General features: G+C 46.0%; 1 protein-coding gene across 1 annotated transcript; it reads right to left on the bottom strand.

Moving 5' to 3' along the window:
• Positions 1–387: 387 nt before the first annotated feature.
• Positions 388–975, bottom strand: LOC132797997 (uncharacterized). Its single transcript, XM_060809724.1, has one exon. The coding sequence runs from the start codon at positions 973–975 to the stop codon at positions 388–390; it is 588 nt and encodes a 195-aa protein (XP_060665707.1).
• Positions 976–15,281: the final 14,306 nt, after the last annotated feature.

Here is a 15,281-nt window from a genome sequence, read left to right as displayed (position 1 = left end):
AAATTACGAAAATCGAAAAAATATTTATTGTTGGGAGCAAAAAGACAAGACATTTTGAAGGCTGCTGATGCGCAAATTAAACACGTCTGTTTCGTTTGCTAGTTGCGAAAGGAGAGAGTGACAATTTATTGGTTGCCGGTTATTCCGACAATAGTAGTTAGAAAATAAAGATGAGCGAAAGCTTATAACTAAACTGTAACAACTATAGCAAAAGAAGAGCGCAAGATTGAGTCTAAATGTAACTGCTCAGTTAGGCTGAGCAGGCTTACAGTGGGACAAGGCGCTTGATTTAACACCGGCCACCTTGGAATACCCGACGTGGGATTTCAAATCACTGGCAACCGTGCTAATTTATGGATTGGGCGCTTGAATGTGCCAGTGCCAGTTCTAATTTCGGCCACCCGTATTTGGCCGTCTGTTCCTCGGGTTACGCCTGCGACCCTTCCAGTTATCCACCGCTGAGGTGGCGTGTTGTCCTCGTGAACCAGGACGAGGCATCCGACCTCCGCCGGGCTGTGGAGACTTCCATTTGGTGCGGATTTGGAGGTTGTGGATGTAGTCCTTCGACCACGCGAGCCAAAACCGCTGTCTGAGCGTGGATAACATTTGCCACCGTCGCAAATACGTCAGCTCTTTGTTGGGCCTGTCTGGCACGGATCCTTGCGGCAGCGAACGTATGGCTTGCCCGATTAGAAGATGGCCCGGCGTTAGAGCCTCGCCATCGTTGGGATCGGAGCTGAGTTGAGTGAGAGGCCGCGAGTTGAGGATGGCCTCGACATCTGCCAGATGAGCTCTGACCTCGCTTTGCGCCAGTAACGCGTTGGCGATTTGCCGGACGAGGAGATGCTTTGCGGATTTCACCGCGGCTTCCCACAGCCATCCGAAATGTGGGGCTCGAGGAGGGATGAAGTGCCATTCCATCCCCATCTCCGTCGTGAACAACTGCAGTTTCTCCTGCTGCTTCGAGAACTCCATCTGTAGCTCCTTGAGTAGGTTGTTTGTCCCGACGTTTGATGCAAAACACACAAATACTGCTATATACATTTTTAAAGGAGGCCGTCCCCGAATTCTCAAGGAAACATTTATGGGTCCGCAAAATCAACGCCACAAATGTGAAATGGACGTGTAGTAATCAAACGATCAGTTGGTAACTGCCCCATTACTTGTTCCATTAGTTTTGGCTTGTATCGAAAACAAAGAATGCAACCACGAACTATTTGTGTGCATTCTCTTCGAGCATTAATCAGCCAAATTCTTTTGCCTTAAGAGCGAAATCATAGTTTTAACACCAGCGTGACAGTTGGTCTGATGCAAGTCTCTTAAATACATTCTGACCAAGGGCGAATTCTTTGACATTAAGATTGGAAACTTGGCATCGTCGTCAATCGGTGCATTTAATAGTCTGCCACCTACGCGGATCAACGAAAGAGATTTTCCTGGCTCAGAGATTTTCTGAATAAATGGAGCGAGAGATTGAACATTTGGTTGAAGTAATTGATTTGCTTGGCTGGCAAAATCCTCTGCTGAACCCTCCCCGAGGGTGCTGGCTGGGTAGGATCTGTATTACCTCAGTGTCAACGGGTAGCAGATCTCTACTATACGTCGATATTTCAGGAACTGCAGATCCTAGCTGAGGACTCTGTTCCTTATCCTTCGGGCATCTGCCTGAAGATAAGTAGCAGAATCCATGGTACGAGGTGTCTGGCGGTCAGACTAAAAACGCTATGGGGGGCTCCCAAGAACAAAATTAGCCAACTATGGTCTCGGAATGGACTCATTAAACTATTCAACTCGGGCTGGGATGTCAGCCCAAACGTCGGTGGAAGGCGTGACTGCTACCACCGGCGGGCACGGGGGGGAGAGATCCTCTCTGCGTGTCGCCAGCGGTCACACCTCTGAGGCGGCGGGAGCAGGCCGTATCAGTTGTAACAACACTGCCACCAAAAATTCGAGGTTGGTGCGCGCGGGTGCTGTGGTCTTAACCGACACGGACCAAAAGAGCGCTGCGCCAACTTCTACGGTGGAGGGGAACGTCTTCCTCTTCAGTCACCCCTGCCTATCGCCAGCACCTCCAAGGTTGCGCAGCGGGGCACGGGGGGCTGCTGGAAGGAGAAGGCCAAAAATAGGGCGGCGACCCGTATTCACGCAAGGCTTAGTGGCGTAGCTAACCTGTCCGTCAAGGACCAGGAGAGGCTTGCCTGGGCCAACACGTGGATGCGGGAAAACCAACTTAGCCCCCTTCCAAAAGACAATAAAGTGCAGACCGGTTCTACCGGCCCTGCCAACAACAAGGTGGAGTCCATGGCAAGCAAGCGCCAACGGTCCGCTGAGAGTCCCAAGCAAGGGGCTCCAGTGAGCAAGAAGCTGCGAGCACCTGGCTCCACCAACACGGACTCGAACAGGACGAAACAGAGAGCAACGGTTGCTGAAACTGCCAGGCGGCATCTCGCCGTTGCTCTCATAGACAGAGGGGACCCTAACGGGAAAATGTCTGCAGAGCGGTGGCGGTTGACCCATAGTAAGCTGGTCGACGCACTGTTTGTCAGGATGGAGAATGTCCCAGACAGTCCAATGCCTACATCTGAAGGCACTGGCTGGCTGAATGGTGTCAAGATCCTGACATGCAAGGACGACCCAACATTGCAGTGGCTGCAAGCGACCGTACCCAAACTGGACGGGCTGTGGAGGGGCCAAGTTGGACGTGGTGGACAGGAATAATATTCCGTCCATGCCGAAGGCGAAAGTCCTTTTCCCAATAGTTGTCCAGGGAGAGCGGGCGCTTCAGTTGCTTAAAAGCAGAACCCGGCCATACCGACGAGTGATTGGTCCGTGCTGAAGGTTGACGAACCTTTACCCAGTGGTGGGCAGCACGTGATCATTCAGATCAACAAGGAGGCCGAGGATCTGCTATATAAACGCAATGGGAAGATGGCGTGGGGCTTAGGGAGCGTGTACCTTCGCCTCAAGAAACGTCATCCGAACGACAAGGACACACACACGCTGAGGTCTGGGGAGGTTGAGGCAGATCTCGGTCTCGAGAGCGTGACCGACGCCACCCAGCACCTCAGCCTGACTGACAGGACGGAGGAGGTGGGGAGGAACTGTCCATGGAGACGGCCCCCGCGAGTTTGCTAACCTCTAATGAGTGTGCTGCAACTCAACCTCCATAAATCCAAAACGGCTTCGGCGGAGCTACTCCTTGCCCTGGAGGAAGTGTCCGCCTACGCGGCTTTGGTCCAAGAACCGTGGATAGCGTCGGCAACACGGTGGCTGGACTGAAGTCGCCCAACTATGATTTATACGTCCCGACATTGGTAAGCAGATCGAGAACTGCCATCCTTGTAAAGAAGGGGCTAAAAGCTCATCTACTACCTAATTACAGCAACGACGATCTAACCGTGGTGGTGCTGGAGAGCCGTGAAGGATGTTTGCTGCTGGCATCCTGTTATATGGCCCACGACAAGCCGGCTCCACCTGACGAGCTGCGGAGGCTGGTGGACATGGTCTGCTCCTCCAATAAGCATATATTATTATCGGAACGGACGCCAACGCCCACCATAGCGTCTGGGGAAGTCCCGACATCAACGACAGGGGTGAGTCAGTTCTTGATTTTATCCTTAACCATAAGCTTAGACTAGCCAACAGGGGTGAGGTATCTACCTATGTAGGTCCCACCTCCAGTAATGTGCTGGACTTAACGATTTCAACTGAGTGTACCAATGTTGAAGAGTGGAGGGTCCTGGACAGACCCTCCTTCTCGGACCATAAGTACATTCAATTTACTCATTCCTTTTAACAGGGTACCTGCGGCTCAGCCGTTCAGAAATCCCCGTAACACGAACTGGGCGAAATTCTCTAGCCTTGTTTCCAAGTCTCTTGGTTCGCCGGGTAACATCAACTCGGTGCAGGACCTAGAAACTAATGTCAATGTCCTTTCTGCAGGACTACTTTCAGCGTTTCGCCAATCTTGTAGACTCTCAAGACCGACGAGAAGATCGAAGCCACCCTGGTGGAACCCAGATCTCTTCGCTTCGTGGGGAGCTTACTAGCATGTTTCAACTTGCTAAGAAGGCGGACAACGAATATGTCTGGGACGAGTATAGGTCTCTCCTGAAGTCGTACAAGAAGATGATCCGATCATCCAAAAGGTCTTCATGGAGAACCTTCTGCTCGGACCTGGATAACATCAAAGACACCTCCAGACTGAGGAAGCTGCTGTCCAAGCAGGCTTCCAGTCCTAGTCTGCTCAAGTCGGGCGATGGAGCGTGGACGGAGAGCAGTGCTGAAACTCTTGAAGCACTGCTCTCAACTCATTTCCCGGGATGTATTGAATAGAGAATAGCGACTGGCAGCTCTTTCCTAGTCTCCCAGTTATGAGACTCCCCTGCCAGTCTAATTACAGATAACAAAATAATTTGGGCTATCGACTCCTTTGCGAAGGTCAGGTCGCCCGGTCTCGATGGACTTTCGCCAGCAATGCTGCAAGCCAGCAAGCCCACGATTGTTCCGTGGCTATCGGGTATCTATTCGGCGTGCCTCGCATGGGGTCATATCCCCACTCTTTGGAGGACCTCGAAAGTCATTTTCCTGCCCAAGGCGGGCAAATGCAGTCATGTGGTCCCAAATGACTTTCGGCCTATCAGCCTAACCTCTTCCTGCTAAAAACATTGAAAAGCTACTTGATTTGCACATCAGAAGCAACTCAATGCATCTGTTGTCCCCAAATCAGCATGCGTATACAAAGGGCAAGTCCATTGAGACTGCTCTCCATGCTCTAGTAGCCTCCATAGAAAAAGCGGACCACTATAAAGAATATGCCTTGGGTGCATTTCTTGACATTTTAGGCGCCTTCAATAACGTCACCACTGATGCTATTATGAAGGGCCTTACCTCACTAACACGGCACCAGCGATCCACAGATGGGTCAACCGCCTTCTTTGTGACAGGCGGGTGGTGGCTACGTGGGGCGATGCGGCCATTACAAAGGTAGTGCGAGGTGGCACTCCCCAGGGTGGGGTTCTCTCGCCTCTCCTTTGAATTTGGTCGTAAATAGCCTACTTCTAAAATTTACTAGACGGGCCCCCAAGCTAATTGCCTATGCTGACGACATAAGCATTTTGATAACTGGGAAATGCCCAACCACCCTTAGTTCCGTAATGGAACTTACTTTGCGGGAAGTTAAAGCATGGGCCGAATCAGCCGGGCTCAGCATTAACGCGGATAAAACGGACCTTATCCTCTTCACGAAGAGGTATAAGGTACCTGCGTGGTCCCCCCCAAAAATAGGCTGCACTATGCTAAAGCCGAGCCTAGCAGTAAAATACCTAGGTGTGGTCCTGGACAGCAAACTGACATGGAAGCTCAATGTGTTAGAAAGGGTGAAGAAGGCCACCGGAGCCTTGTACATGGCGAAAAAGACGCTTAGTTGCACTTGGGGCCTCTCTCCTAATCTAATGCGGTGGATATACATCTCAGTTGTTCGCTCCTATCCTCACCTACGGTAGCCTCTAGTGTGGTGGCAGGCCACTGAAAAAGGACGTACCTATCCATCATGGAAAGGACACAGCGTCAAGCGCTACTGTGTATCACAGGCGCTCTCAGGTCGACGCCAACTAAAGCCCTCGAGGTAATAGCTGGTGTGGAACCATTACACCTATACGCGCAATCCATAGCCGCAAAATCGTCCCTACGGATTGCCGCAACTGGCAATTTGGGTCTGCTAGGCTATGGTCACAGCGCCATTGGTAGGGAGACTAGTAGAGACTTGGACTATACTATCCCCTTACCAGTACCGACCATATTAACACTATATTCTTGGAACCGGAGTGCTGGCGGGAAGGGTTATGCATTCCCGAAGCCCTCAACCTCTTCACCGACGGTTCGAAGATGGATGATGGTGTCGGAGCGGCCGTATACCGCCCGGACCCGGTCTCCAAACAATCCTATAAACTCCCAGACCATTGCAGCATCTTCCAGGCGGAAGTTTTTGCCATTGGCAAGGCTGCCGAATTGGCTCGGGGTTTACAGCGTGATCACACCTCTATTAACATCTTTGTTGACAGCCAGGCTGCAATAAGATCAATGCACTCTGATGTGGTCAAGTCCAAAGTTGTCCTGGACAGCAGAAGAGCAATAGAGTCGCTGAACGCATCTGCGGTCGTGCGAATCTATTGGATCCCAAGCCACCAGGGCATCGATGGCAACGAGATCGCAGACACTCTCGCCAAAGAGGGAGTGGGGCTCGATGTTGGCAACATGTGCAATGTTCCGATATCCCTGCGAACTCTAGGCAGTGAAATTGAGGTGCGCTCTAGACTTCAGTGGGACGCGAGCTGGCGTAATGCCAACTCGTGCAAAACTGCAAGGCTGATGTGTGCCTCTACTAACAAAAAAACTTAACCAAACTGTCATGCAGCTTTCAAGGAAAGACTGCAGGCTAATGCTAGGCATTTTAACTGGCCACTGTATGTCAGCTGTCCATGCTGTAAAGATGGGCATCACGAACAGTGATCAGTGCAGGAAATGCAACGAACCTGGGTTAAGGAAACACTTGAGCATCTTCTCTGTAGATGCCCAGCGTTATCCCGACTCCGGTTGAAATACCTTAATTCGCCGTGCCACAACGATCTTCGACGTCTCACGGCTATCTCCTAGGATGCTGCTGGCTTTTGCCAAAAATGCATCCATACTGCGCGATTTCTGAGACGTAGATAAGCTACCGGTTCAGCTACGGACCTCCACTGGTCTATGCTTTGCCCCGTACTGGGGCAGCCGGTCCTACCTAACCTAACCTAACCTAATTGATTTGCTTTTAGTTTTTAAATTCCAAGTTGAATTCGGACCGCTGAACCAATTCAAATAACTTTAACGAGGCAAAATACAACTCCTGTTTACTAAGGGCTGAAGAACAATTTTTAGTTTTTGGCCAGCAAATGAATTTATACACATAGGCAATCACTCGAACCAACCCTTTGTACGAAGAAAAGCGAGCCAGTATAGATGACAGAAAATCAGGGTTGGTAGTTAAACAAACCTGAGCTGATTTTTTGTTTCACTGTTTTTCAAATCGGTTGACAATGAAAAATGAGGATTCTTAGGCCACTCACACTGCTCTTCCATTAAGAACAGTGGGCCTTCTAACCATATCGAGTCGACTAACTCATCGATGTCACACCCACGTGAACAAATATCGGCAGGGTTTGACACAGAAGGGCACATGTCTCCATCTAACATCTTGTGTGAGGTCTTGTATACTGGATACCGATGCGATTTGCTACGAGTGTTGCTAGCGAAGAAGGCGACATTCTAATCCAATCCAATACAATCGTGGCATGGATACTTTATCAAGGTTTAGTAGATTTTCTTTTAAATCTCTCCCATCTTGTATGAGTTTTGGCTTGTATCGAAAACAAAGAATGCAACCACGAACTATTTGTGTGCATTCTCTTCGAGCATTAATCAGCCAAATTCTTTTGCCTTAAGAGCGAAATCATAGTTTTAACACCAGCGTGACAGTTGGTCTGATGCAAGTCTCTTAAATACATTCAAGCCCAAAGGACGAGCCTCCTTGCCGACAAGCAACTCTAGGGGACTTGCTTTGGTTGCACTACTAACTGTGCAGTTCAAGGCAAGTTGTACCTCACCTAAAGCATCCTCCCAAGATCGGTGACTTGATTCAACCGCTGACAGTAGATTCTTCAGTGTACTCATCACACGTTCAACTTGACCGTTTGCACGGCTTCCTCCTGTAGCTATAAGGAAGCGAATTCTTTGACATTAAGATTGCTGCGGTAAACTTGGCATCGTCGTCAATCGGTGCATTTAATAGTCTGCCACCTACGCGGATCAACGAAAGAGATTTTCCTGGCTCAGAGATTTTCTGAATAAATGGAGCGAGAGATTGAACATTTGGTTGAACTTCTTCCATTTCTCTGAATTGATTTGCTTTTAGTTTTTGTTAAATTCCAAGTTGAATTCGGACCGCTGAACCAATTCAAATAACTTTAACGAGGCAAAATACAACTCCTGTTTACTAAGGGCTGAAGAACAATTTTTAGTTTTTTACTAAAATACTCTATTACATGAGGACTACCATTGATTCGATGCATTAACATTGCACCATAACCGTAAGAGCTAGCATCTGTGTGTAACTCTATTGGATGTTGTGGATCAAAAATAACAAGTACAGGCTCATTTATAAGGATAGCAATAATATTTTTCTAATATCTTCCAACTCGCTATTCCAATTAAACACACTTTTTTACTCGAAGTTAAGGAATATATCGGTTTCATAATCTGTGAGAACCGAGGCACGAATTTTCGAAAATAAGACGCCAATCCTATAAACTGTCTTACGCTACGAACGGTTTGCGGTGGTGGCAAGGAATTTAACGCAAGAATTTTTCGCGGATTAGGCCTTAACTCTCAGCTCGTACCTCATACCCCAAGTTTTGTACAGTAGTTTTTAAGAATCCACATTTTGCTATGTTAAAAGAGAATCCGCTGCAGTCAATACATCCAAAACAATCCTCAATCTTTGCATACCTAATTCTATGGTAGATGACACCACCATTATATCGTCCATATAGACTATTACATAAGAATATGCAAGATTTCCCAATGCATTTATAATAGCTCGCTGGAAAACAGACGGGGGCGTTCTTGAGGCCAAATGGCATTGTCAGATACTCATAGTGCCCATCAGGTGTAACAAACGCGGTATATTCAACAGAATCGGGATGAATGGGTATCTGATGGTATCCACTAGCCATATCCAGACAAGTAAAATATTTTGCACCCGCTAGTCTAGCAATCTGATCGTTAATAAGTGGTAAGGATATCTGTCCGAAACAGTATTGTTGTTCAGTTCACGATAGTCAACGCAAAGTCGATCGGAACCGTTCTTCTTTTAACCAAGAGTATAGGACTAGCATAGGGAGAACAACTAGGTCGAATAATGTTTCAGTTTAACAATTCCGTTATCCTTTCACGTACAATTTCTTTTCATTTTGGACTCAAACGATATGGACGCCGCTGCACAGTTTTGTTTGGATCAATTAATCTAATAGTCATTTCACCCGTATTAACCTTTGTGCAAGGGATTCCATCAATAAATGCAGCTGAATAGTCTTCAAGTAATTTAATTAAGTTTTCCTTGTCATTACCAATCATTTCAGTATCAACATTAAGTAACAAGGCAGATGGCTCAGATACTTTTGCAAACGTTTACAGATTTAGACTTAACAAATTCAAATTTATCAGGTTTCAAGATGATTTCGTATCCCTGACTAAGGATTTCCCTACCAATTACAATATCATTTGTGAGATACTTATCTGCTATGACGTGAAACAGTATTTCTACAATATTTCCATTAATAATACATTTACATAGTTTTTGTCGCTTACTGGAAATGCCAGCGTCGCCAATACCTCGTATTATGACAATATTATTAATAAGTTTGCCATCAAATTTACCGGCAACACTACTTCGAATAAGCGAGCATTCTGCTCCAGAGTCAAAGCAAATAGGAAAGATCTCACCCTGATGTGTCAAAACTCCTTTTGGCTCAGCCACAAAACATTGATTACATTTCTTCTCAGTAACTGCTCCAGATTTAGCTGCATTGTTCGTGCACCGATTCGCAAGATGCCCAAGTTGTCCACACTAACAGGTCACATTCTGCAAATCGCGATGCTGTTTATTCTCCGATCAATGCACTCTGATGTGGTCAAGTCCAAAGTTGTCCTGGACAGCAGAAGAGCAATAGAGTCGCTGAACGCATCTGCGGTCGTGCGAATCTATTGGATCCCAAGCCACCAGGGCATCGATGGCAACGAGATCGCAGACACTCTCGCCAAAAGAGGTGTTGGGCTCGATGTTGGCAACATGTGCAATGTTCCGATATCCCCGCGAACTCTAGGCAGTGAAATTGAGGTGCGCTCTAGACTTCAGTGGGACGCGAGCTGGCGTAATGCCAACTCGTGCAAAACTGCAAGGCTGATGTGTGCCTCTACTAACAAAAACTTAACCAAATTCGTCATGCAGCTTTCAAGGAAAGACTGCAGGCTAATGCTAGCATTTTAACTGGCCACTGTATGTCAGCTGTCCATGCTGTAAAGATGGGCATCACGAACAGTGATCAGTGCAGGAAATGCAACGAACCGGGGTTAAGGAAACACTTGAGCATCTTCTCTGTAGATGCCCAGCGTTATCCCGACTCCGGTTGAAATACCTTAATTCGCCGTGCCACAACGATCTTCGGGACGTCTCACGGCTATCTCCTAGCATGCTGCTGGCTTTTGCCAAAAATGCATCCATACTGCGCGATTTCTGAGACGTAGATAAGCTACCGGTTCAGCTACGGACCTCCACTGGTCTATGCTTTTGCCCCGTACTGGGGCAGCCGGTCCTACCTAACCTAACCTAACCTAATTGATTTGCTTTTAGTTTTTAAATTCCAAGTTGAATTCGGACCGCTGAACCAATTCAAATAACTTTAACGAGGCAAAATACAACTCCTGTTTACTAAGGGCTGAAGAACAATTTTTAGTTTTTGGCCAGCAAATGAATTTATACACATAGGCAATCACTCGAACCAACCTTTTGTACGAAGAAAAGCGAGCCAGTATAGATGACAGAAAATCAGGGTTGGTAGTTAAACAAACCTGAGCTGATTTTTTGTTTCACTGTTTTTCAAATCGGTTGACAATGAAAAATGAGGATTCTTAGGCCACTCACACTGCTCTTCCATTAAGAACAGTGGGCCTTCTAACCATATCGAGTCGACTAACTCATCGATGTCACACCCACGTGAACAAATATCGGCAGGGTTTGACACAGAAGGCACATGTCTCCATCTAACATCTTGTGTGAGGTCTTGTATACTGGATACACGATTTGCTACTGAATCTGAGTGTTGCTAAGCGAAGACGTACGACCACAACTGGCGTACATTCTAATCGCAATCCAATACAACTCGTGGCATGGATAAATCTTTATCAAGGTTTAGTAGATTTTCTTTAAATCTCTCCCATCTTGTATGCATAGGGAAAGTTTCGTCCCATGCTAGATGATTTTGCCGGAGCTCTTGCAGTAAGATTCTGGCTTTAATACTGATGGGGCTCAGCAAGCCAAGTGGGTCGAACATACGAGCTGTCACAGACAAAACGTTGCGTTTTGTTGGGCTAAGATCGGTGAAGCTGGAATCAAATGATATCGAAATATATCAGATTTTGGCGTCCACCGCATGCCCAATGTTTTGGTCGAATCTGTATCGTTGAAACTGAGAACTTTATCAGTTTCATTCCCATTGATTAAAGTAGGGTGGTTGGGTACCATTTGGCCAATTGGAGACCACCGGAGCTTAGGATATCTGACACTTGGACACAAATCTCCTTCAGCGTATCAGCATCGTCAGCTCCAGTAAGCATGTCATCGACGTAGAAGTCATTGCAGACGACTTTAGCTCCAAGAGGATGTGTTTCCTTATGGCGAACACCAAGTTCGTGAAGGCTTCGTATGGCCAGAAAAGGAGCAGACGCAGTGCCATAAGTAACTGTATTCAGTTGGTAAATTTGAAGCTTTTCTGACGGATTTTCACGCCAGACAATAAGTTGAAACATCCGATCCTTTGGAGACATGCTTACTTGTCTATACATTTTAGTAATATCTGCCGTGAGGGCAAACTGACTAAGTCGAAAGCGAATTAGCGACGAGAAGAGTTCCCTCTGTATAGTTGGCCCCACCATTAGAATATCATTCAATGAATAATTAGAAGTCGTTTTGCACGAAGCGTCGAAAACAACTCGAAGTTTGGTGGTGGCACTATCAGGCCTCAGGACGCACTGATGTGGTATAAAATAGTGTGGTCCTGGTGGAAAATCAACGGGAGACATATGACCAAGTTCTATATATTCTTTCATGAAACTGACATACATTTCCTTTAATGTTGCGTTTCTTGAAACCTTGCGTTCAAGTGAAAGAAACCGACGTTTTGTCGTTTCAAAGGACGAACCAAGTATTTTTGGGTCTGTTTTAAAAGGAAGACTAACTTCTAATCGCCCTGTCGATAGAGTTGTCACTCGGTCAATAAAGTCCTGTTCGCAGGCTCTTTGCTCTGACGAATATTTAGCAGCGCTCGATAAGTCTGGAACTTTTCTAAGTCCCATAGCCTTTCTATCAGCGAGTCAAGTTTTAAATCTTCCGACGAGTACGTCGTTGCACCACATAATGGGTTCTGACTCGGAATACCTTTGCGCCGCCCTGACACAATCCACCCTAGCAGAGTTTTTGTAACAGAGGGCCACTGTCTTTCAATTTAATTTGGCCTGTGCACAAAAGGTCGAAAAAGGAATCGGCTCCTAATAGCAAGTCGATTCTCTGCGGCTTGTAGAAATAAGGATGTAATTGCTTGACTGGAATAAAGCTGTCTGGCTGCTGGTTCGAAATTGATTTTAGCACCCAGAAATCGGCGTCAAACTGATGTTTGTTAACACGAGATGATATCGTTGTGGACACTTCATGTCGGGCTACCAAATTTGACGTTCCTATAGCCGTAACTGTCAGACACTTGTTGGCTCGCGACAACCTTAGAGCTTGGGCAAATTCTTCAGTCATGAAATTGACCTGAGACCCAGAGTCCAACAAAGCCCTGGCCAATTGGAATTGACCGAATCTATCGCGAATTTTCACAACAGCGGTAGCCAGAATGACATCAATTTCTGCTGTTGGCTTAGCTACGTGCGCTGGATGTGACGATGCTTGGCCGCTCGAGCTACCAGGCTGTTGATGTTGATGCTGGCTCATACTCGTGGTCTGAGGCTGAGCTGACGCATCGAATCTATGCAGCAATGTATTATGCGATTTAGAACACACTCTGCATTTTGAAGATGTGCAGCTGGATATTCTATGCCCAGACTGCAAGCAGTTTAAACAAAGGTTCTGGGTCTTGGCGAAACTGAATCGTTCTGTAACCGGCAGTGCCCTAAAGCCTTGGCAACTGCTTATAAAATGATTCGCGTTACAGAACTGACAACTAGGGTTGCTGGACTTAGACGCTGAATACGACGCTTTGGTAGTCCGTTTGGGACTCGGTTCTGGCTTAGGGCTCGTTCTATATTTCGAGCTTTCCTCAGCTGAAATATGCTGGTAGCGCCTATTCAAAACATCGACACACTCAGACCATTGTGGAAGCCTGTTATAGTCGAGCTGTTCTTCATACTTTGATTTGGTGCTATGGTCAACCTTTGACAATACAATATGTATGAGAATCGCGTTGGTGATATCTCGTTCATCACCTAGTGACAACAAATTTTCAAAAATTGCCGAAACCGTATCTATAATGGTCCTCAACCCAGATGCCGAAGGTTTATTCATTGGCGAGATATGAAACAATTGTGCGATCGTTTCGAAGAATATAAGACATTTGTTGTCGTATACACGCCTCAAGTTTTCTAAAGCTTTTGGGTAATTTACACCCGAAACTTGGAACGCCTTTATTGTTCCTAATGCCTCATCAGACAGACATGAAATTAAGTGATTGAACTTTTCAATATTTGATAGCGACCGGTCAGAATCTACAAGACTTTCGAAAAGGCTTATGAACTGCTTGTATTCTGAGTGCTTGCCATTGAACTTTGGTAAGTTAATTTTAGGCAAGTGAGATCTATACGATGCTGGCTGAGCCACTCGGTCCGAATCGGGCTCCTTCAAACTAATCAGATACAACGACCTTGTCTTAATGCATAATTCTTCTAAGGAAGCACGGCTAGAATTGTCCGGGTCAATGCAATCAATTTCAGATTGCAACTCCATGGCATCTGCAATGTATTTATTTAGTATATCCAAACGACATTGGATCTCAATTTTATTGATGGAACCTGTTTCATTTAACACTGTTAATCTAAGCCTCTCAATACTTTCTTCTAGCTTTGATAATCTAGAAAATAACAGCGTTAATTTTGCACTATGGCAATTTTCAATCACGGTTTGATTTAATTCAGTCTTCCCTTTATCTTTCGACATTGCGACTTGGTGTATGTTTCTGGGTTGTGCAAGTTAAGCAAAGAGAAAACACACTCTACTATTAAGAGAAACACCAATGCAAGAACTCAAGAGAATGTTTCTAATGTCAAACTCAACAGTGAGTGCCTGCTCGGGCGCCATGTAAAATTACGAAAATCGAAAAATATTTATTGTTGGGAGCAAAAAGACAAGACACTTTGAAGGCTGCTGATGCGCAAATTAAACACGTCTGTTTCGTTTGCTAGTTGCGAAAGGAGAGAGTGACAATTTATTGGTTGCCGGTTATTCCGACAATAGTAGTTAGAAAACAAAGATGAGCGAAAGCTTATAACTAAACTGTAACAACTATAGCAAAGAAGAGCGCAAGATTGAGTCTAAATGTAACTGCTCAGTTAGGCTGAGCAGGCTTACAGTGGGACAAGGCGCTTGATTTAAACCCATCCTATTAGGAAATACTAGGCAAAAGTAATATAGTAGGCAAAAATGCATAAAATGAAGTTATGTACATGCATTACAGTATTTTTGAAGCCTTTTGGTCTTAACCTCGTTGAATAATCATGAAGTCGAAATAAATTATAAAGTAATGGGCACCTGATATTACTTGTTGTTGCTTAATTTGGGTAAAGTCATAGAGCCAGAAGCTTTTACAGGTTGGGAGGGTAAAGAAGAAGAACATAACCATCTTCGTTCTTCATATTTATATATTGAATGCAAATACTTCTTAACCGGTCTATCGGTTGATAGCCTATCCTGTCTGTTCCCGTCTTAACTCTGTCTACCTCCTTTTATCTGTGTGGCACGGTACTAGGTGGCAAAAGACCCACCCACTTTCCCTGAGCTTTAGTCGATAATGTAGGCAGAGTATGCTTCCAGTTTGCTGCCCACTTAACGGGTCGTCTCATAATAAGATGACGCCCTAGACGTGTTCGTTACACGGCCTTAGTCTTATTAGAATATAATATAATACATAAGGTAAATTTAAGATAATTGATAATTTGATACGGCTGAAAACGATGGCCTTCTACGTACACGCACGACTGTTATGCTTCGACTGCTGATCACGACTCTACTGCGTACGGCGAATTGCATTTCCAAGCATATAATCATGTTCGCTCTTGGTGTTCTTATCGAACTTTTTTCATCTTTCATCTTTCGCGATGGTCCGGGAGTATGTGCTGGGCTTGCTTGGCCCGTGCCTGCAGGCCCAGCACATACTCCCGGGACCATCGCTGCCAGAACGCTCGCTTGAGCGACGAGA

This window comes from Drosophila nasuta, unplaced genomic scaffold, assembly GCF_023558535.2.
Source record: "Drosophila nasuta strain 15112-1781.00 unplaced genomic scaffold, ASM2355853v1 ctg54_pilon, whole genome shotgun sequence".
In the NCBI taxonomy this organism is placed as follows: domain Eukaryota; kingdom Metazoa; phylum Arthropoda; class Insecta; order Diptera; family Drosophilidae; genus Drosophila; species Drosophila nasuta.
The sequence above is the reverse complement of the archived record's forward strand: the minus strand, read 5'-3'. Positions and strand labels throughout refer to the sequence as shown.